Source organism: Sus scrofa, chromosome 9 (assembly GCF_000003025.6).
Source record: "Sus scrofa isolate TJ Tabasco breed Duroc chromosome 9, Sscrofa11.1, whole genome shotgun sequence".
NCBI classification, from domain to species: Eukaryota; Metazoa; Chordata; class Mammalia; order Artiodactyla; family Suidae; genus Sus; species Sus scrofa.
The window spans coordinates 45,505,564-45,528,241 of record NC_010451.4 but is presented as its reverse complement, the minus strand read 5'-3'; the positions used below and the strand labels follow the sequence as shown (position 1 = coordinate 45,528,241).

Genomic DNA, 22,678 nt, shown 5'->3' with positions numbered 1-22,678 from the left:
CCAGTTACTTCTCTACAAAGGCTACCCATCAGGTGTAAGTTTTTCTTTGATTTGGTTGCTGCTCTTGCTTCCTGGTAAACTTGCATTTCATTCTACATACAGCACTCTCTCTCTTTTCTTTTTTTTTGGCTGCGCCTGCAGCATGTGAAAGTTCCCAGGCCAGCGATCGAACCTGCACCCCAGCAGCCACCCCAGGCTCTGCAGTTAACAACACTGATCCTTAACCTGCTGCACCACAAGGGAACGGTCACAACACTCTTTTGGTTGTTGTTGTTGCTGTTGTTGTCTTATTAGGGCCGCACCTGTGGCATATGGAAGTTCCCAGGCTAGAGATCAAATTGGAGCTACAGCTGCAGGCCTACACCCCAGCCATGGCAGCGAGGGATCCTTAACCCACTGATCGAGGCCAGGGATCGAACCCACATCCTCATGGATACTAGTTGAGTTTGTTACTGCTGAGCCACAATAGGAACTCCTACAGCACTCTTAATATTACATTAAATTAGCTTCTTAAAAAATTTTTTTATGGAGTTCCCATCGTGGCTCAGTGGTTAATGAATCTGACTAGGAACCATGACGTTGCGGGCTCGATCCCTGGCCTTGTTCAGTGGGTTAAGGATCCAACGTTGACGTGAACTGTGGTGTAGGTCGCAGACGCGGCTCGGATCCTGCGTTGCTGTGGCTCTGGCGTAGGTTGGCGGCTATAGCTCCAGTTCCACCCCTAGCCTGGGAACCTCCATGTGCCTTGGGAACGGCCCAAGAAAATGGCAAAAAGCCAAAAAAAAAAAATCATTTTAGTTGATTTACAATGTTCTGTCAATTTCTGCTGTACAGCTAAATTAGCTCCTTATATCTTTACCCACACTTAGAGCTGCTCGGTTCTTCCTTGCAGGACAATTCCAAATTGTTTTCCTAGGTACTTTTGATTTCTCTCAAAATAATCCCCTCCAAAGGGTGGAGAGTTCATGTTTTCTCTCACTTCTTCCCCACTGTGTATGCCTGCTGTTGCGCAGGAAATTTCTTCTCTGGGGGCAGCAGCTTGGATGACAAGGCTGGCACATTTTCTGTTTATTCCCATATGTGTTCACTTGGCTCTTCTTTGGTAGGAACTGGCCAGCCTCTGAATGTGTCTTTCTGGCTGTTGTTGTCTCTTTGCATAGTGTATCTTGGGAAGACAGAAATATGCATGTCATGGTTTTCTCTTTAAGTGAAAAGGGAAATTTCTTGAGCAATGGACAGACAGTGGGGTGGTACCACATGGGCTAACACCTAGAGGCTGGAAAGTCAAGCCTGAGAGCAGAGCTGGGGTGTCGGGGGGAGGTGGGGAGGAGGCAAATACAAAGGAAATGCAAGGGGAGAGATGTGCTCTGTGTTGGCCTAATTACAAGGACCTGCACTGCAGCAGAATCAGCCAGCAAATTCAGAGACAAGCTTTTGTAAAGGAACTAAAGAAGGAGAAAAGCAGAGGGAAGCAAAAATCTGTGAAATGGCTTCTGAGTTGGGGAACTGGTGGAAAACTAGGAGCCAGAGACATCCCATTTTCTGTTTTTGGGGTGTCTAAATCCATGACCTGACAGCAGAGGCTGCAGGGGTTCTCTTCTTGCTTTAGAAAGGAGATTGCAAGGGGGAATTCTAGAAAAGAAGGGACTAGTGAGGAGCACAGGGTTAGTTAGTATTTATACAGTATGAAGACTATGAAACCTCTCTGACTTGAGCCATGTGGGGGTAACTAGAGGGTATTTCTCTTACCCTTGGGAATGCCATGCTGGTTTGAATGAGGGGCCTCTGAATACTTTGTCCACGTTGGGTCATCTGTGGAGGGAAAAATGCATAGAACTTGGTGAGTAACATTAATTTTTTGTTGTTAAGTGTATTTGTCTGAACAATGCCTCCTCTTGCCTTTTGACCTCTACAGGTTATTCCTTGGGCCTGAATGACTTGACTGTTTCCTCTGTGGAGCTGACAGTCCACGTGGGTGATTCAGCCTTGATGGGATGTGTCTTCCGGAGCACAGAAGAGAAACGTGTGACAAAGGTGGACTGGATGTTCTCATCAGGAAAGCACATCCAGGTAACAAGGAGGAGACACTGCTGTGTACTAGAAGCCCCTGGCCAACGGTGTCAGAAGAGTGTGGGAGAAGGAGGACCAGGTCATCCTGCGAGAGGAGGTGGGGTTGCGGGAGCTTGTCAGAACTGGGTCTTCTCCTAGTCTGGGCTCCTGGCTGTGTAATCAGCCGGGCACGTTACTTAACCTTTCTGAGCTTCAGCTTCCCCATCTGTGAAGACGAAGGTGATTCTCACAAGGGTAATGCTTACTTTTCAAGTCAACGAGAAGCTAATGGGAGACAAGTACATAAAATTCTTTTAGTTTCTTTCCTCCATTTCTCCTGTTTTTAGAATAGTATAGATGGGTGGGAGGGGTGAGAAGAGTGAAGATGCATTGGTCTAAGCAGAAGAGTTATGGTGCAAGCATAGGAATGATGTCCCGTGACCTTTTTTGGGGGGAGGGTGCAGATCGTTTCAGCATCCCACTGACTCATTTATGTGCTGGGGATCATCTCTTTCTCCTTCAAGGCTGCTTAAAGTGTTGGGATTAGCAGGTTCAGCATGGCTGAGTGAGGGAGTCCTGTGGATTAGGAAATAGTGTGTTCAGCCTCATCAGAGATTCTGCAGAGATACTTTATGTCAGGATCCTTTGTGAAATATATCCCAAGTAATGTATTACTAACAATCAAGTCCCAACATTTGCAAATGAAATACTTGTTTTTGTAGCTCAGAGCATGTTATCCCTGTACTGCTGCCATCACTCAAATTTTCATTACTGGTTCTTATTATGAGAGGGGTAGACCCATGGTCTAGGTGAAACTAAGAATCCCCCAGGGCTCTCCCTCCCAGCCTGTAAACCATTCCCTGTTGATGACTCCTTCTCATGCTGTATAATATGGTGCCAGGAGAAGGGCGGAAAGGAGAGGGGCAACAGCCGACATGCTGGAGATTCTCACAACGTCCAGTCTGTGGGATTATGTCATGCCTTTGAATGCCATCGAATCTGGGGGCCATGGCAGAAAACAGGGTGAAGGTGGGAGATGCTTTTCAAAAGTTGTGAGTTTGGATCCCCAGAGAGATCTTCAGAGTGGGTATTACATTTTACCTTAAACTGTAAGAAATGAAAATGCCTTGACCTATTTCTCCAATTGTCTTCATGTGAAATGAGCCCTAGAGCCTGGTGCAGGTTAGAGTATTGTCTGGCGCAATATTATTATGATTATTATTAACTGGGTACCAAGTACTTGGGGATGACAATAGTGATGATGACTATGCTGCTTCCACAGAACAGAGTCTTGGATCCACACTCCAGGGTCCCGTGCCATTGACTTTAGATTTTCTCTGATGTCGTGTTGCCCTCCAGGATGATTATGTGCTGTTCCATTATGCCAACATCAGCGTGCCTGTGGGGCGCTTCCAGAATCGTGTGCACTTGGTGGGGGACATCTTACACCATGATGGTTCTCTCCTGCTCCAAAATGTGGAAGAAGCTGACCAGGGAAACTATACCTGTGAAATCCGCTTCCAAATGGAGAGCCTGGTGTTCAAAAAAGCAGTGGTGCTGCATGTACTACCAGAGGAACCCAAAGGTACATAAGTTCTTACTCAGAGAAGGGTGGAGGGGCAAGAGACTTGGTGTACAAAGAGGGAAGGGAACTGATTTTGTTTGGCAGATGCCAGTCACTGGGCTGGGTACTTACCATGGAGTGAGTCCTTAATATGTGGTGCTCTTGAAATAAAAATAATGACACATTATTTCACTATTACTTTTTTTTTTTTTTGGTCTTTTGTCCTTTTTTAGGGCCACACCTGCGGCACATGGAGGTTCTCAGGCTAGGGGTCTAATCAGAGCTGTAGCTGCCAGCCTACACCACAGCCACAGCAACGCTGGATCCTTAACCCACAGAGTGAAGCTGGGGATCAAACCTGCAGTCTCATGGCTCCTAGTTGGATTCGTTTCTGCTGTGCCACAACAGGAACTCCGATTCTCATGAAATTGCTGTGAAGGAGGCCCTTTATTCTTCTTTTCATTTTACAGATGAGTTAACTGAGGCTTACAGAGGTGAAGGGACTTGCCTAATCTACCTACTTTCCTTCCTTCCCTCCCTCCCTCCCTCCCTCCTTCCCTCCTTCCTTCCTTCCTTCCTTCCTTCCTCTCTTTCTTTCTTCCCCTCCCCTCTCCTCCCCTCCCCTTTCCTTCCTTCTTTCCTTCCTTCCTTTGCTTTTTGGGCCACATCTGCAGCATATGGAAGTTCCCAGCCTAGGGGTCAAATTGGAGATACAGCTGCCAGCCACAGCCACAGCCAAGCTGCGTTTGTGACCTATACCACAACTCATGGCAATGCTGGATCCCCGACCCACTGAGTGAGGGCAGGGATTGAACCTGCATCCTCATGGATACTAGTCAGATTTATTTCTGCTGAGCCATAGTGGGAACTCCAAGAATAAATATTTATTAAATGGCATATCCACTACTTGGACCCTGGCACCTAGTCAGCAAAGTAAGTCCTTTTTTATATACTCCAATTCTTTCCATCAGTTATCCACATTGACGCTGTGTCCATGTTTTGTAGGTAACTGTGTTAGGTGTTCTGGGGGACATAAAAGAAATGAGCAGGTCTCACTAACTCCCTAGGACCTCATTTTCCCATTTATAACGGGCTTCTGGAGTTCCTGTTGTGGCGCAGTGGTTAACAAATCCGACTAGGAACCATGAGGTTGCGAGTTCAATCCTTGGTCTCGCTCAGTGGGTTAAGGATCTGGCGTTGCCATGAGCTGTGGTGTAGGTCGCAGATGCGGCTTGGATCCCGAGTTGCTGTGGCTCTGGTGTAGGCCGGCGGCTACAGCTCCAATTGGACCCCTAGCCTGGGAATCTCCATGTGCCGCAGGAGCGGCCCTAGAAAAGGCAAAAAGACAAAAAAAAAAAAAAAAAAAAAATAAATAAATAAATAAAATAAATAATAAAATAAATAAATAAGTGGCTTCAGTAGGTATTGGGTTTAAAAAAAAAAACAAAACATGTTCTGTAGAACTCTCAAGGTCCAAGAAAGCTGGTAGCCCACAGGAGTGAGAATAGGGCAGGGGGTTCATAGGGAACCCGGTCAGGTAGGACCCCAGGCTTCCACTTCCACTACAACCAAAGTCCTTTCCCTTTTTCCTGTTATATTCATTGAGCTGCCAGGGAAGACTTTAAAGAAAGAATTCTTCTGCTTTAAAAAGTTTGAAAGCCATAGAGTTAGAGTCATTCTTTAAAAGTGTGAGATAGAAGGAACAGTCCATGGCCTGGGGAGAGCTTTCTGTCTAGTTGGGAGCTAGAGTCTGTGCTCCTCCCCTCTCTTCCTGTCAGCTAGTTTAGGTCATTCCTTTTTTTATTTTTTATTTTTTTAGGGCTGCACCCTCAGCATATGGAGGTTCCCAGGCTGGGGGTCCAATTGGAGCTGCAGCTGCCAGCCTATACCACAGCCACAGCAACGCAGGATCTGAGCCCTGTCTGTGACCTACACCACAGCTCACGGCAACGCTGGATCCTTAACCCACTGAGCGAGGCCACAAACTCATGGTTCCTGGTCAAATTTGTTTCCACTGCACCACAATGGGAACTCCTAGATCCATTCTTTCAACAAACTGTCCTTTGGAGCACCCTCTTTGGTGATATCCATCACACCTGTTCAGTTGTGTCCCCCCTGTTCACCCGGATCTGTGTTCTTTGTCCTATGATGACCAGCCGCAGGCCCAGAGTCAGCATTCAGTAGACATTTTGAATGAATGAAATTCTTAAATCTCCCATGAATCTGACTTCTAAAAAATGGAGTTGTAGAAGGTGCCTCTGGCCTCTCTTCTGATTTTTCCTACTTTTTTCCAATTACGTTTTTCTTTTGATTCCAAAGCTGTGGCTCTCCAGGAAGAGGAAACAAACTAGCTGCCTGTGTTCCCCAAGGATTATCTTGGGGCTACCCCCTTCTGCTTTGGCCTCTGATGCCTTCTATGCCCAAACTCATCCATTCAAGCATGGCCTGCAAAATGGATACCCTTTCCTGCTTGGAAATGACATAGAAGGAACAAACCCAAGGGAGGCAATTCCAGGCACTGAGTCCATGGAAGCCGACCAGGATAATTTTAGGGGTAGTCAGATATTTCCCAGTAGCCAGTGGAACAAAGTATTTACTTTTCCCTTCCAGCCAGAGTGGGACTAGATCTAACTCCTAACCATCTGCCTGGTGGCCATCTCCTCCCATGTGAAAACTCATCTACGACTTCCTCCACAAAGTTTACCCTTCAGTTTGTAATTGTTTTCTGTCTTTCTGCTACTTCAACCCTTTTATTCACAGTTCTTATTTTAAAGATTGTAGCCAATATTATTTCTTTTCTTTTCTTTTCTTTCTTTCTTTTTTGCTTTTCAGGGTGCATCCACAGCCTATGGGAGTTCCCAGGCTAGGGGTCTAATTGGAGCTACAGCTGCCAGTCACAGCCGCAGCCACAGCCATGCGGGATCCGACTTACACCACAGCTCATGGCAATGCTGGATCCTTAACCCACTGAGCGAGGCCAGGGATTTAACCCTCATCCTCATGCTTCCTAGTTGGGTTCGTTAACCGCGGAGCCATGAAGGGAACTCTCTGTAGACAATATTCTTACAAATAAAAATAATATTAACTTCTTGTATTTTTGCCCCAGAATCAGCCATTTTTCTACTTATGTGAGGTGGTAATAGTAGAGTGAGTGAGAAAGCAAGGTCTCGTTTTCACTCAGGCCTGGGTTTGAGCGCTGGCTCTGTCTTTCGCTTGTCATAAAGCTCTGGCCTCTTTCACTTTGGTCCTCTGTGAAATGGGAGAGTAAAAATGCATATCTCATTACAAATATTGTAATGACTAGGTGCTATCCTAGGTACGAGGTATCTAGCACAGGCCTGGTGGGTTGAAAGGACTCGGTTCTTAACATGCTCATAGATTGAGAGGGCGTTTTCTTCCCTATCGGTATTACCTCCAAAATAATTCCCTTCAAAGTATTTCAAGTTCATAATATTTTCTTTTGCTTTTTTCCCATTGTGCCTCTTTCCCGCTGGGCAGGAAGTTAATGTTCTTCCAGGAACACAATTTGGATGAAAAGTTTAGCTTGGTATCAGATTGCGTTATGAACTTTGCTTAAAGCTCTTTTGAAGGAACTCTGTCCAGTTAAGGCCTAGGCTCGTGTCTCCCATAAATACTGTCCTGCCTTTCATTTCTTCTTTCTTTTTTTATTGGCCACACCTGTGGCATGGCATATGGAAGTTCCTGGGCCAGGGATTGAATCCAAGCGGCAGCTTTGGCCTGAACAGCAGCTTTGGCCTCTGCCACAGCTGCAGCAATGCTGGATCCACTGTGCCATAGCGGAAACTCCCTGCTTTTCATTTCTTAATTGACTTTGTAGTTGATTTGTATAGAGCACGACTGAAAAATCAGAAGCATCTTTCTAATTTTTTTTTCAGGGACTTCTTGAAATGACTTGGCAGTAAACACATGATGGGGTCAGCTGCTTATTCAAATGAGTAAGAGGAAGAGCCTATGAATTGGAAAGCCAGGAGCAGAGGGAGGGGGAGCAGGTGGGGAAGTGGGGGCAGGGACTAAAACAGAAAGAAAAGTCAGGAGGAAAGCTGTCTGTTGTCTTGGCCTAAGTAGCAAGCAGTCCTGTGACCTGTGCTCTAGCCAGAATTGTCCTCAGCAAGTCCTAAGACAACTTGTAAAAGAATAAAAGAAATTGAAGAGAGTCACTCATGATTCACTTTTTCAGCCAGGAGAGCCAGTGAGTTATTTATAAGAATGAGAGTTCTATAACTTTCCGCTTCCTGTTTATGTTAAGCAGATGTGGGTATCTAAATTGGTGAACAGAAAGTGGGGGGCTTCAAGGTTTTCTGTACTTTATTACAAGCTTGAAGTGGAGTCGGGGCTTGTGGGAGAAGTTCTGGAAAGGCAAGAAAGAAAACCAGAAAGTGTTGATTGCATTATGAAGTCAGCGTGGGACCCCTCAGACTTGATGTATGTGGGTAGCTAGAGAGTATTTTCTTACCCTTGGGGTATCAGGTTGATTTAAGTGAGAGGCCTCTGAGTACTTGGACCACACAGAATCATCTGGATTGTCTGTGGAGGGAATGTATACAGTATTTGGTGGTGACATTGATTTTACCGAGTATCTTTGGCTAAACATTTTCTTCTCTAGCTGTTCTTTGGCTTCTATAGCTTCTAGAGATATTGTTATTATTATTTTTGCTTTTGGGGGCCAAACCTGAAGCATATGGAAGTTCCCAGGCTAGGGGTCAAATCGGAGCTGCAGCTGCCAGCCTATACCACAGCTCACAGCAGCACCAGATCCCCAACCCACTGATTGAGGCCAGGGATCGAACCCTCATACTCATGAATACCAGGTGGATTCATTTCTGCTGTGCCACAATGGGAACTCCCTATAGATATTATCTTGAGTTTGACTTGATTTACCATTTTATCCCCAGAGCTCATGGTTCAGGTGGGTGATTCGATCAAGATGGGATGTGTTTTCCAGAGCACAGAAGAGAAGCATGTGACCAGGATAGAATGGATGTTCTCATCAGGAGAGCACGCCCAGGTAAGGAGGAGAAACCATCACGGTGTAGAAGCAGCCCCTGGCCGACGGTGTCAGGACAGAGTGGGATAGGAGGAATCTAGGCACCAGGTGCCATGTGGTGGTATTGCAAAGGTTTGGACTTTGGAGCTTGTCCTAACTGGGCTTCTTGGCTCAGCCACTTAGCTGGGCAGTTTCAGCTTCCTGCTGGGAAAACTGACTCTAATGAAGATGATGAAGAAGAAGTTGAGCTGTTATTGCTCAACTTTTCGGGTTGTCAAAATGCAAGTAGGAGCAGTCTACGTAGAGCGTTTGTACATGGCTTGGCCACTGCCTTTTAGTTTCTTTCCTCTTCTCCTCTTTGTAGGGTCATTGGAATAACGAAGGGGATGATTTTTGTGGCCTTGCCAGGAAAGCCATGGGCCAGACATGAGAGTGCATTCTTCTTCTTTTTCTTTTTCTTTTTTTTAAAGATTTAAAGAGCTTATTTTTCTTCTTATTCTTCTTTTTTTTTTTTTTTTTTTTTTTTTTTTTTTTAGTCTTTTTAGGGCCATACCTGCGGCATATGGAGGTTCCCAGGCTAGGGGTCAAATCAGAGTTGTAGCCGCTGTCCTACACCACAGCCACAGCAATGCAGGATCCTAGCCATGTCTGCGACCTACACCACAGCTCATGGCAACGCCGGATCTTAACCCACTGAGCAAGGCCAGGGATCAAACCTGCATCCTCACAGATTCTAGTCAGATTTGTTTCCACTGAGCCATGATGAGAATGCCTCTTCTTTTTTTCATTCTTATTCTCATTTGGTTATTCTTTGAGTTTTCTTCTGTGCCCTGTTGCCCCAGTTATGGGATTTTCTTTTCTTTTTTTTGTCTTTTCTTTTTATGGTGGCACCGTGGCATATGGAAGTTCCCAGGCTAGGGGTCAAATTGGAGCTGTAGCTACCGGCCTATGCCACAGCCACAGCAATGTGGGATACGAATGGCATCTGCAACCTACATCGCAGCTCATGGCAACATCAGATCCTTAACCAATGTCAGGGATCGAACCTGAATCCTCATGGATACTAGTCCAATTCATTTCTGCTGAGCCACAGAGGAACTCCCCAGAGTTCAGTTTTAGACACATTTCAGGTACCTATTGGAAATCCAACTGGAAATACCATAAAAAGTAAATACCATAAAAAAAACCCTTTACTTTTTATGGTATTTCCGGTTGGATTTCCAATAGGAAATAAGGAAATAAGGTACTTAACTGAAGAAGTACAAAACCCAGGAAGTCCCTCATTCCCACTTTCTTCATCCTCCTCTTGAGATAAAAGAGTTGTCATGGTTTGGTGACATCCATCACAACTATGTGTATGCAGACACACGTTCGGACATGACTTTGTGTTACCCAGTACTCTCTGATAATACCTTTACTGCTTCCTTGTGAGTCCTGAGAGCTCCCCTGTCCACCTTCCCTGCACCCCTCTACCCCAGTTCTTTCATCTCAAATGTCTTGCCTTACCTTTCCAGGAGGAGATTGTGTTGTCCTATGACCCCAAACTCAACGTGCCCATGGGGTCCCCTCGGAACTGGGACCGCTTCCAAAACCGTGTGAACCTGGTGGGCGACATTTCCCGCAATGATGGCTCCATTATGCTCCGAAGAGTGAAGAAGTCTGATGGAGGAAGCTATACCTGCAGTATCCACCTGGGGAACCTGACATTCAGGAAGACCATTGTGCTGCATGTGATCCTGAAAGAGCCCCGAAGTATTTAACATTTGGGTGGGGAGGGAGGAGGGACCTCATAGCTGGTAGGCATGGCTAGGACCAGGGTGAGGCTGGAGAGGTGCAACATTGGCTTGAAGGTGCAACATTTAAGGCGCATCTCTCTCAGGTGTTGTACTTACGTGACCCTGATAAGCCCAGGGTTAGTACTTCTCAAGTGTTTGTACCCTGTGATTGCATGACCTTTGAGAGTGATACCTCCATAAATTTGGTGCCCCTGGCACCTTTTTTGCCTCACCCTCGTTCTTCCCTGCTGGTGGGTCAGGGAAAAAAGGGCTAGTATTTTGTGAATACCAGGCCTCTGCCAGACCTCACTCGTCGTTGGTATAATATACCAATTTAAAGATACAGGAGCTGGGAAATGGATTGGAGTTATATTTACTTGGCTTCAAGGGTTATGCTCTATGCTCTGTAGTGGAAGGGAAGGTGATCCTGAGCTGGTGAGAGACAGCAAAGAACAGAGAGGAAACAGGAAGGGGGCCAGGACCAAAAATAGAGGGGTTTTCTGATCAAAGATTCTGTATCCTGGCAAACACTGTGCATTAAGGCCAGTGGTTTGTAAGAGAATAAAGACTCAATCGTGTTGACTGAGAGAGTTTGATAAGTGAGGGGTTAAAGTTAAACCATAACCCACTTCGCAGTCAGGATGTGGCCTGTGGACTTTGCCTTTTGCTAGGGCCCCAGGGGTTGGCTGTGGTTGGTTGGGGGTGGGATGGGGGGAGGGTGGAACACACCTCAGTACCTCTGGCCAGAGACTTAAGTCGATGGAGGTACCTTCTTGTTAATAGCAGGGTCCTAGCTGGAGAGGGCAGTAGGACAGATGGCTTTCCTCATTCTCAGAAGTTCTATCTCCACTTCGCAGAAAAAATAGAAGCCATTGGCGGGAACGCACTCAACTTCCAAGCCCTCCCTTCCTGCCCACAAACGTACCCATGTCTGCCCCCATCCTTATCTCTGTCCCGCCATCCTCTGCTCCTTTCCGCCTCCGCCTGGGGCTTATCTGAGCCCCTGTGCTCAGCTGGGGCTCCCTCCCTCTCAGGAACCTCACAACATGGAGCTTTAAGCTCGTGCTTTCCATGGGATTCTACCATTCAGCGTACACATATACTCAATTCTTCCTCTAACCTGTGTCCTTGGCTGCTTTAACTCATCTATCTCTTTTTTTTCTTTTTTTAAAGCGGCTACACCCATGGCATATGGAAGTTCTTGGGCCAGGGATTGAATTTGAGCTGCAGCTGCGACCTATGCCACAGCTGTGGCAACACTGGATCCTTTAACCCACTGCACCCAGCCAGGGATCGAACCCATGCCTCCATGGCGAACTGCTGCAGGTGGATTCTTAATCCGCTGCACCATGGTGGAACTCTGGTTTTTCTTTTTCTTAGAACAGATTTATTGAGTTACAACTCACATACCGTACAGTTCACCCATGTACAACTCTGGTTTTTAGTGTATTCCAAGTTGTGCAACCTTCATCACAATCATTATAGAGTTCTTTCCTGACACAGCCAAGTAGCTTGCTTGCTAAAGGGCTGTACCCAGCGTCTCCTATCTCCTCTCCCATTAACTCATAGTGCATCACATTCCTACTTCTGCTTCTACCTCCACTGTCGCATGATTTCCAGTGATACTCTAATGGTACTCAGCCTCAGCCTTCTCAGTAGTATTATTGAACCCCATGCTCTACATATATTCAGTATGTTCTATGTTAGACACAACTTGTCCGTCTGTCTATCCATCCATCCATCCATCTACTTACCTACCTACCTCTATGTATATGAATTCCACCCAAATATTTCGCAAATACTTCAAATATAGCACGTCCAAATCCACCCCTGCTCACCTCTCCCCAGCCCACCTCTTCAATGCAGTTAATGCCACCACCACCTACACAGTTAGCCCACGGGATGCCTGGGAGTTGCACTTGATTCTTCCCTGTCCTATGACCCCAAAGTCGACAGGTTGACAAGTCCTGTCGTTTCTCCTGCTGACTTTGGAGCTGCCTTCTTTCCAGTCCATCACCATTACCTTATCCTGGCTGTCGTCATCTCTGTCTTGGACTGTAGGCCTCTAACCCGACTCTGCTTTCATTCGCAGTCATTGCCTCTCATTTTTCATGCAGCTCAGTGCCATCTTTCTAAATCACAAACCTGAACTGTTTAGTCTCTCAGTGTCTCCTTCATTGCCTACAGAGAAAAAAGCTAAACTCAGTTGAGATAATCAAGGTCCTTCAAGACTTAGATCCTATTATCTAGCCAGCCTCCTTCCCCACCACACCCCCACACACTACCCCTGAGCCAGACCCATGGAACTCTTGCAAGTTTCCCATCAGGCCTGCAGACCTTATGCATAATGTCCCCTCCATCCTCCCCCATATTGTTTGACAAAGAACCTTTTTTTTTTTTTTTTTTTTAATTGGAGCTGCAGCTGCCAGCCAAAGCCATAGCAACACCAGATTTGAGCTGCATTTGCAACCTACACTGCAGCTCACGGCAACACCAGATCCTTTAACCCACTGAGTGAGGCCAGGGATTGAATGTGCATCCTCATGGATTCTAGTCAGGTTCTTAACCCACTGAGCCACAATGGGAACTCCACGCCAATGATGTGTCTTTTAAGACTTGGCTTAGGAGTTCCTATCATGGCTCAGCGGAAACGAATCTGACTAGTGTCCACGAGGACCCAGGCTCAATCCCTGGCTTCGATCAGTGGGTCTGGGATCCAGCATTGCCATGAGCTGTGGTGTAGGTCACAGACACAGCTGGATCTTGCATTGTAGGTCAGTGGCTACAGCTCGATTCAACCCTTAGCCTGGGAACCTCCATGTGCTGTGAGTGTGGCCCCAAAAAGACCAAAAAAAAAAAAAAAAAAAAAAAAAAAAGAAAAGACTTAAACTTTAAAACTTTGGCTGACAAATTCTCAGGTTCTGCTCCCCATAGAGCTGGGCACCCATTTCTCTGTGCCCCTCTGTACTGCATATGGACTGCTCTCCTAGCCACTATAGCAGTCTGTGGTTTTCTGTTTATGTTTATCCTTCTCCCCTCAAGGCAGGGACCATGCATAATTTGTCTTTGTATCTCCAGTGCCTAGTGATATCTGGCATTCAGGAGGTGTTTGATGTATGCGTTGAGAGTGAAATGGGGAAATTAGTGAGTGATACCGAATGGGCGGGATTGCCTTATTGATATCAGGACTATGGGCTGAGGGTTATAGCTTAGATCCTCTGTAAAACCATCACTTTTCCAAAGGGAGAGCAGCAGCCTCTAAACTGTCTGTGATGTCTATGTCATTTGGTGAACCTCGTTTTAAGATAAAATCTTTTTTTTTTTTTTTTTTTTTTTTGGTCTTTTTAGGGTCACACCTGTGACATATGGAGGTTTCCAAGTGAGGGGTCGAATTGCAGCTGTAGCCACTGGCCTACACCATAGCCACAGCAGCACCAGATCCAGCCGTGTCTGCAACCTGAACCACAGCTCACAGCATGTGGGATCTTTAACCCACTGAGTGAGCCCAGGGATGGAACCTGAGTCCTCGTGGATACCAGTTGGATTTGTTTCTGCTGCGCCACCACGGGAACTCCCTAAGAGAGAATTGTTAATGTGAAAGAAAACCCGACTGTAGGTGGGCTGATTTCTCCCACTCACCTTACTCTTCATTTTAGGGGTGAGCAAGGGGGTCGGCAGACTTTGGCCCTCAATCTAATGGGGGCTGCTGGAGTCCCAGTGTTTCAACGTGGAGTGGAGTCTGGGCCCTGCCCCAACTTCCCGAGCTGGCTGTTGCTACTTGGAAAAGAACCGGTGAGCTCTCAACTCTTTTCTGGAATACTGAAGCTCTGACGTTTCTCCTCTCCTCTCCTCTCCCAAGCGTCGGTGGCCCCAGTCAACCTCGGATCAGAGATCCTGGGCGGTAATCAGCTGGTGATCATTGTGGGGATTATTTGTGCCACTATCCTGCTGCTTCCCGTTCTGATAATGATTGTGAAGAGGACCCATGGGAATAAGAGGTACAGGGCTGCTCCCATCTCTTGGGCTGGGAGGCTGGAGGTGCCTATAGCAGAAGTGGAAGAGAGCAATGGGGCCCTGGGCCCTAAGATGCCATTTTCACAGAGGGGTTTTTTTTTAGGGCTGTACCTGTGGCGTATGGAAGTTACCAGGCAAGGGGTTGAATTAGAACTGCAGCTGCTGGCCTGCGCCACAGACACAGCAACACCAGATCTGAGCCACGTCTGTGGCCTATACCACATCTCGTGGCAACGCCGGATCCTTAACTCACTGAGTGAGGCCAGGGATTGAACCCTTGTCCTCATGGATGCTAGTCAGGTTCCTTACCGCTGAGACACAATGGGAACTCCCAGAAGAGGGTATTTTAATGAGAATCATCTCTGGTTGTCACTTTAGATGTCATCTGTCTAGCGACCTCACCCCCTTTGCTCACTGCTGCCCCGAAAGGTCATGGGCATTCCCTCGCCATCCTCATTTTACAAAGATTACAAAGGCTTTTACAAATGCTGGTCTAAGTAGAGCATCATTAAGAGCATAAATCTTATGCAAGAACTGTCATGCTGCCATTCAGTGTCTGAGAGAAATGATTTTTGAATTATTTAGTCAGTATACACTTCATAGAGAAACTCAGATTTTTGAAGTGGTTTTTAAAGGACCACATTTTAATTATGAGAAGCTACCTTTGAATGGCTGGCCTCAGGTCCTAAATTATTTATTGTTGAAATGGGTTTTCAAAGGCTTGAATTTCACCAGTAGTTCTCCCAGTAGCTCAGAAATGCCCAGATGCCCTGGCATGGGTACCAGTGTTTTACTGGTTGCTGGCAGGTCCATCCTTCAGTTAACCCAACTGTGGATGAAATGGGTTGCTACGGGAAATTGATTCTCTCACTGAAATGGGGTCAGTGGGCAAGAACCCCCGTTAAGACTGAGTAATACTGACGTGCTGGCTTTGGGGTCTCCTTTCCCCATAGAAGATGGATTGTACAGAAAGTGCAGGTGCCTGCTTGCTTTGCACTTGACTTGCCAGGGGGTTTTGAACTTGAGAGTCTTTGCTCTGGGCACTCAGATACCACTGAACCAGGAGTTAGACAACTTGGGTTCCCTGTCAGCTCACTTTCCTGCTCTGGGCCTCAGTTTCCCTTGAAATGAACCGGAACACTCCCATGTCTTCTAGTTTATTCTGAAGAGATAATCAGATGGATGTGCTGAGATTTGTGCAGAAATATGGTCACTGTAGCAATGATTGTAGTTAAAAACTGGAATCATTCTCAGGGTCTGTCAGGAAGGTAGTGATTCAATGACTCGCTATTCCATTCAATGAAATGCCACACCCCAGTATGTAATGATGAGGAGTGATGTCCACGGAGGAGTATTATGCAATATATAGTGTGATCTCATTCAAATAAGAGAGAAATTATACTCACTTTAGCAGCAAATGTACTAAATGTATTTTGTGCATTGAGAGAGGTTTGGAAGGATGATTCTAAACTATTAATAGTGGTGTTGAGATAAAAGAAAAGGTGAGCTGGGAGTTCCCGCTGTGGCATGGCAGGTTAAGGATCTGGTGGTGCCGCAGCTGTGGCTCAGGTTCCATCCCTGGCCCTGGAACTTCCATATGCCGTGGGTGTGGCCAAAAAAAAAAAAAAAAAAAAAAAAGATGGGTCCTGTGAGGGTGGGGTGTTTCCTGGAACTTCAAACTGTTTACATTTCTGTATTATTTGTATTATTTTACAATGAGAACATATAACTTTATAATCAGAAAATACAATTAAAATATTTCCATTTTGAGACCAAAAAAATATGGTTTCTTTTCCAGGTTTAATTTTGGTTTTTTCCCAGCTCTAACTTAGGCCAAGATAGAAAAGGAGGATATTCGGTGTCAGATGCAGAGGGCAGGTGGTTAAGAGATCCAAGGCCAAGGGCAGGGGAGGGCCAGCCCTCCTAGCCCCAGGTCTTGGAGGGGATAATTCTTCTTGGCCTCCCCCAGAGGCAGCTGGGAGCCTTTGAACGGGTGTCTCGCTGAGCTTCTGCTGCCCCCTGCTGGTTCAGCTCCATCTCCCTAGTCCTCGGAAGTGATACAATCAAATCCTAAGGCTCCTCTCTATTCATTCGCTTAAAATTGTTGTGGACAGAAAGTTGTTAGGGTGACAACAGAGAGGTTGAAGCTGTTGTTCAGCTCAAACTATTTCCAGATGCCTTTTTGATCTCCATCGAGCAGATGCACTTCTCAGACTTGGAGCTGAGCAGAGAGGGGTTCCACCCCTGGCGCCTCTCGCTTCACAAAGCTCTGTGTGGTCTTAGGTCCCCACCCTTGAACATACAGCTAATTCCATATGCTTTCCATGCCTCTGCAGTTCAGCGACATCCATGGCCCTGGTCAAAAGCCTGGAGAACAAGGAGACGGCTCATCTAGAGGTAAGAGAACTCTGCCACTTTGCTGCTGTGCCCAGGGAGAGCCAGGTGGAGGCTGCTCCAGTATCAAGGTGGTGTCCTTATCATTCCTCTGTGAGCCGTGTCTCACTCCTCCTTCTGTCTCTGGAAGTCTAGTGCCTGGCACAGGCTGGGGCTCAGGAAGTCTCCATCACTGCAGTGAGCATCCCTGTCCCTGGAGGAGTGAGGGGGGTGGGGCGGCAGGGCCAGCCCAGCACATCCTTGGAGGGCCCTAGGAAAGAGCTCTGGACTTGGAATCAGAAAGTCCCAGGTCAGGTCCCAGCAGCCACCTCCCTGAGCCTCAATTTTCTCATCAGCAAAATGAGGATAAGGGTAGACATTATCTGCCCTGTTGTAAGGTTCACATAATAGGATGATATGCAAGGGCTTTGTCATCTGTGAGGCACTGTTTTGATACAAGGAATGATTATGATACATTCTGGAATTAAGTGAAGGAGTTCATGGTTCAGATTAAATATTTGGGGACCTTTAGAAAGAGAGGATCAATAACGTTGCCATATCGGTTTATAATGGAGCTATAAATAATTGCTACTAAGGACTGAGAAATGGATTCATTTCCTTCAACTCTTTTTTTTTTGTCTCTTTGCCACTTCTTGGGCCGCTCCTGCGGCATATGGAGTTTCCCAGGCTAGGGGTCGAATCAGAGCTGTAGCCACCAGCCTACGTCAGAGCCACAGCAACGTGGGACCTACACCACAGCTCACGGCAACGCCGGATCCTTAACCCACGGAGCAAGGCCAGGGATCGAACCTGAAACCTCATGGTTCCTAGTCGGATTCGTTAACCACTGTGCCACGACGGGAACTCCTGACCTCTTTTTTCATGGTTTCTTTCTTTGTTTCCTTATTTGTTTCTGCTTCCCCCCCTTCCTCCTCTCCCATCCTCCCTCCCTTCCTTTTTTTCCTTCATTCCTTTTTTCACCTTCAAAAGCTCCTTCTGGAATACTTACATTTCTATCTTTTGGGCTGTTTATGACCCCAGAGTAGAATTTTCTCTCCATGTGATGCAGGGGACTCTAGAAGTCCAAGATGACATTGCTTCCCCAGGTAGACAGGAGTGGGAGTTACAAAGTACCCCTGGCCCCGTAGACCTGCAGTTCAGCTCCGCTGTTCCTGCCTTCTGGAAGAGACGATGACAATTAGCTGCTGAGTAATGTCATCCTGCAACGACTCTAATTAGGAGGAAATAATCACAAAGGACAAATAATTTGGCAACATAAGGATTCTTTGCTGCTACCTCAGTGCCCATCCAAACAAAGATGTTTGTCTTTTTTTTTTTTTTTGGCTTTTTGCCATTTTTAGGGCCGCTCCCATGGCATATGGAGGTTCCCGGGCTAGGGGTCGAATCAGAGCTGTAGCCGCTGGTCTACACCACAGCCACAGCAACGCGGGATCCGAGCTGCATCTGCAACCTACACCACAGCTCACATCAATGCCGGATCCTTAACCCACTGAGCAAGGGCAGGGATCGAACCTGCAACCTCATGGTTCCTAGCTGGATTCGCTAACCACTGAGCCACAACGGGAATGCCAATGTTTATCTTTTGAACCAAAGAATTTGGTCCTTGAGACAGTGCTCTTTGCTGATGAGTTAATTTTCTTAATGTTCAGGGCAACGGAGGACTGGATTCTCCTGATCCTTGATAATTCTCTAGCTCTCAGTAACCCTCTGAACCCACTGGTGTTAGTGGTTGATGCCCCATGAACAGTGGTAGATGGTCTTTTCTCTGGCGTGTCCTAAGACTTACGGAGTTTAGGAACTTTCATGCAATTTTCCCTCCTCTAGAAACATATCTACTCCTCAATAACCACACAAGACGTGATCGACGAAGCAGAATCAGGTGGGAAATCAGAAGCCACCTACATGACCATGGTGAGACATATTCTGGGCCCAGCTAAGCCAGGTGTCTGGAGGCAGGAGAAGGAGCGGGAGGGAGGGTATGGCAAAGTCATGCGGGAGCGACATTGCTAGGCCCCCTGGGGAGGCCACTCTGCTGAGGGCAGAGATTTTCCCAAGGAGCAGGAAATTGTGAGAAGCAGAAGCTCTGCTGGATAGAAGACTAATATCAAACTTGCCCTGAGAGTTCCTGTTGTGGTTCAGTGGGTTAAGAACCTGACTAGTATCCTTGAGGATGCAGGTTCCATCCCTGGTCTCGCTCAGTGGGTTAAGGATCTATGTTGACCTGAGCTGTGGCATAGGTCACAGATGCGGCTCAGATCCCCGAGTTGCTGTGGCTGTGGTGTAGGCCAGCAGCTTCAGCTTCAGTTGGACCCCTAGCCTGGGAAATTCCATATGCTGCAGGTGTGGCCCTAAAAGGAAAAAACAAAAGCTAGAAACTTGCCCTCATACCCAATATCAAGTAATTTTGAGTATTATGAGTGTTTCTCGGGCTGGAGATGATTGATTTCAGGGTGAAAGGAAGCGGTTGCCTGCGGGGTAGACAGAGCATCTCTGCCTGTCAGCACAACACTGGCTAAACACAGCATAGAAAAGAGGGTGCCGAGGGTGCTGTTAGATCCTTGCATAAATATTGTGTCACAAGGGACTGTTTTCCTTCTGTTTAAAATATCCCTTCCAACTCTCAGATTTTATTTTTTGGCCATACCTGCAGCATGTAGAAGTTCCGATGCCAGGGATTGAACCTGTGCCATAGTAGTGACCCAAGCCACAGCAGTGACAACACCAGATCCTTAACCCACCTAGCTACCAGGGACCCCTCCAACCCTAAGATTTTTAAAAAGTTCTGTGACTTATTACACCTAATAAGTATAGTCTAACTGCCAGGAAGGCTGCATGCCGACCTTCCTGTGATAGCACAGAGTCCGATTCCTGCTTTTTTTCTGCTCAACTCTCCCGGGAAGTCCAGCACCTAGAAGAGGCACTGGCTGTGTAGTGAGGAGGGTAAGGACAAAAGGAGTGAGCCGGCCACATAGTGCTATTTGTGGACTAATGATAGACGCCCCGGCCATGAAGCGAGCAGTGTTCTGCTGGGGTCTGTCAGGAAGACTGGCCTCCTCTGTTTATGGGATGATGGCTTGTATTTGTTCCTGTTGCACCAGCGCTAAGGACACGTGACTCCTGGCTGATGGCCGCAGAGGAAGGTTCTGCTAGCAAAGTGTGAGATCAGAGACCTGGCCTGGTTCCACCAGGGGAAATATGAGCGCCACTCTGAAGCCGCAGTTGAATATAGTCACCCCCGCCCCCATCCTTCTCCTGTTAGTGCCATGTGATGCACAGGAACTGCCAGAACCTCGTCCTGCCTCTCAGAGACCTGCTGATACAGCTGCACAGTGGCTGCTGCTGAATGTGTCACCCACCTGGGCAGTACTGTTGGCAGACAGTCTGTGGGGCAGAGGTGATGCAGGAGTGAGTCATTTTCAAAGCCAGCCTCCCCGGGCTCAGTGCTAGGGGCTTGGGATTTACACTCTGCGGAAAATAGCACCCCTGTCCTCTTGAAACAGATCCAATAGAGCAAGTGTGATGAGAGGCCCAGGCCACAAACTCAAAGCCCTTCAGGGACTGGTCATGTTATTTGTTCTATTTTATTTTACTTTTTGGCTGTGGTGTGTAGTGGCTTGAGGTGGGATCTCAACTCCCAGACCAGGGATTGAACCCCAGGCTGCAGTGGTGAAAGTGCTGAATCCTAACTACTAGACCACCAGGGAACTCCTGCTGGTCAAGTTATTTTAAAACAGTATATGCCAACTTAAACAAGCCTATGGGTGAATTCTGGCCTGCATACCTTGGGTATGGAGGTGTTATCTGATAGGGGGCAGGGGCAACAGAGAGCCTTTGATTTTTTTGTGTGTGTGTGTGTCTTTTTAAGGCTGCACCCACAGCATATGGAAGTTCCTAGGCTAGGTGTTAAATCAGAGCTGCAGCAGCCAGTCTATACCACAGCCACAGCAACACCAGATCCGAGCCATGTCTGCAAGATACACCATGGCTCATGGCAACGCCAGATCCCTAACTCTCTGAGCAAGGCCAGGGATCGAACCTGTGTCCTCATGGATCTTTGTTGGGTTTGTTACTGCTGGGCCACGATGGGGACTCCAAAGAGCATTTGATTTTTGATTAAATTTACCTAAATGAAGGGGTCGCCACTCTGTGCCCCCTTTCTGAGGCTGTAGAGCACCCTGGTTAAGATGCCAAGCTTTGGAGTTGGAGAGACCCAGACAGACTTCAAAACTAGATCATCTTGGGCCCGTAGCTTTGCCTCGAGCCTCAGTTTCCTCATCCTTAACTGAAAGAATAAAGCCTACTTCCCAGGTGGTAAGGACCCACTGAGATAGTGCCCGTGAAATTCAGAATCGGTCCAGGCAGATGGAAAGGGCTCTGTAAATGGTGACTATTATGATTGAGATGCTTCTTACAAAGGTGTTTTGTTCTCTCTCCCCACAGCACCCAGTTTGGCCTTCCCTGAGGTCAGCACCAGGCAGCCCACTTGACAGAAAGTCAGCTGGGGGAATGCCAAAAACTGAGCACGCCTTTTGAGAAGAAAGGGGAGTTTCCTTTGTTCTTGTCCCTGACAGAGACGCTCCTTCCTCTGTGTCCTGAGTCCATGTACCAGTTATTTCGGATCCCCCTGCCCTCCCAGTCATCCTCCCGCACCCCCCTGCTTGGGCGAAGGGCTGAAATGGAGGTTTGAAGCCTGGCAGAGGGACAGGACAGCGCTGGAGGAACAGGCCCTGATTAGGGGGAGTGTGGACTTGGTCCCTCTGAAGTGGGACTGGCCCTGGGGACCCTGGCTGAGCTGGCAGTGGCCTCAAGCACTCCATTGGGTCAGACCCTCTGCTTGGATGGTGCTTTGTGTGGCTGGTTGGAGGGAAGAATCACAGAGATAAAAACCAACCCAAATGATTCCTGTGGCAAATTATCCAAAAATAAATGTGGTTTGTGGAAATCATCCTATGTTTCTATCCTGGACGATTTCTGGGTGAGAAATCTGTAGTATGGGAGTCCTGACACAACTGAAGTGACCAGAGGAAACCCCTGCTGAGAGTCACACACAGGGGACTGGTTTGGGGCCTGGGAAAGTTTTAGGGGGTGAACGGGTTGGAAGTGGGTATGAATACTACGCTTCGACTTGTGCTGCTCCATTCTGGCTGGTATCAGAGTGGCCGGTGGCTCCTTGTTGAGCCCCACCAGAGGTGTCCTGGTTTGGAATTCCCAGGTGGAGCTGGGGCACTTGTCTTTTTCAGAAGTGACAGTCATGGGTCGCCAAAGTGGAGAGCCACTGATTTAACTCTTGTCTGAAATATGTGGTTCCTATACCTGGTGGGTTTTTAGTGTAAGATTTAGTGAGGTTAGTTTTAAAAATCCTTGGGTTCTGAACTCCTGTTTCTAGTCTGGGCTCAGCTCTCCTCTTCTTTTGTCCCACAGGGCCTTGCCCATTCTCTGCACCCCATTTTCCCTCTTAGGCCTTCAGGGCATGGATACAGAGGAAGTCTCTTGTGGTTCTCTGATTTCTGGTTCAGTCTCAAGGGGAGCTGAATTTCGAGGGATTCCCCTAACTCTCCAAACACCCAGGACCCTCCCCTGACCCCCTCATAATAACTTTTTCTCCTACCAAGTCTTCTCTGTCTCCATGTGGAGGCTTCTTTTTGTTCTTGATCAGTGGTGGGCAAAGGCCATTAAATGTTTCCTTCTTACCCATTAGCTCTAAATGAGGACTCTGTCAATAATTGACAAGGGTGAAGCCAATATCCTGTCCAAAGTATACCAGACAGGGGACACATGTTGACATGATAAGGGGACAGAGGTGAGGGCCGGGGGAGGATTCTTTCATATCTTAAGAGTTCGTGGAGAGGCAATGGTTCTGCCTCTGGGCTATTAGGT

The 22,678-nt window shown here is 47.2% G+C and overlaps 1 protein-coding gene across 10 annotated transcripts in view; it reads left to right on the top strand.

Annotated features, from left to right (window-relative positions):
- Positions 1-21,746, top strand: part of JAML (junction adhesion molecule like) — a 30,809-nt gene extending 9,063 nt beyond the window's left edge. For 7 of the 10 annotated variants that reach the window (XM_005653698.3, XM_005653697.3, XM_013977439.2 and 4 more), the window contains 8 exons: positions 1,916-2,070; positions 3,409-3,634; positions 8,527-8,639; positions 10,133-10,370; positions 14,253-14,391; positions 16,744-16,804; positions 18,626-18,712; positions 21,242-21,746. In XM_005653698.3, the coding sequence (XP_005653755.1) occupies positions 1,916-2,070; positions 3,409-3,634; positions 8,527-8,639; positions 10,133-10,370; positions 14,253-14,391; positions 16,744-16,804; positions 18,626-18,712; positions 21,242-21,334 (1,112 nt within the window). In that variant the 3' untranslated portion in view covers positions 21,335-21,746. Of the gene's footprint in view, positions 1-775; positions 1,841-1,915; positions 2,071-3,408; positions 3,635-8,526; positions 8,640-10,132; positions 10,371-14,252; positions 14,392-16,743; positions 16,805-18,625; positions 18,713-21,241 lie in introns of those variants that run through there. The other 3 variants (XM_013977422.2, XM_021102036.1, XM_005653701.3) reach the window with 3 other exon arrangements.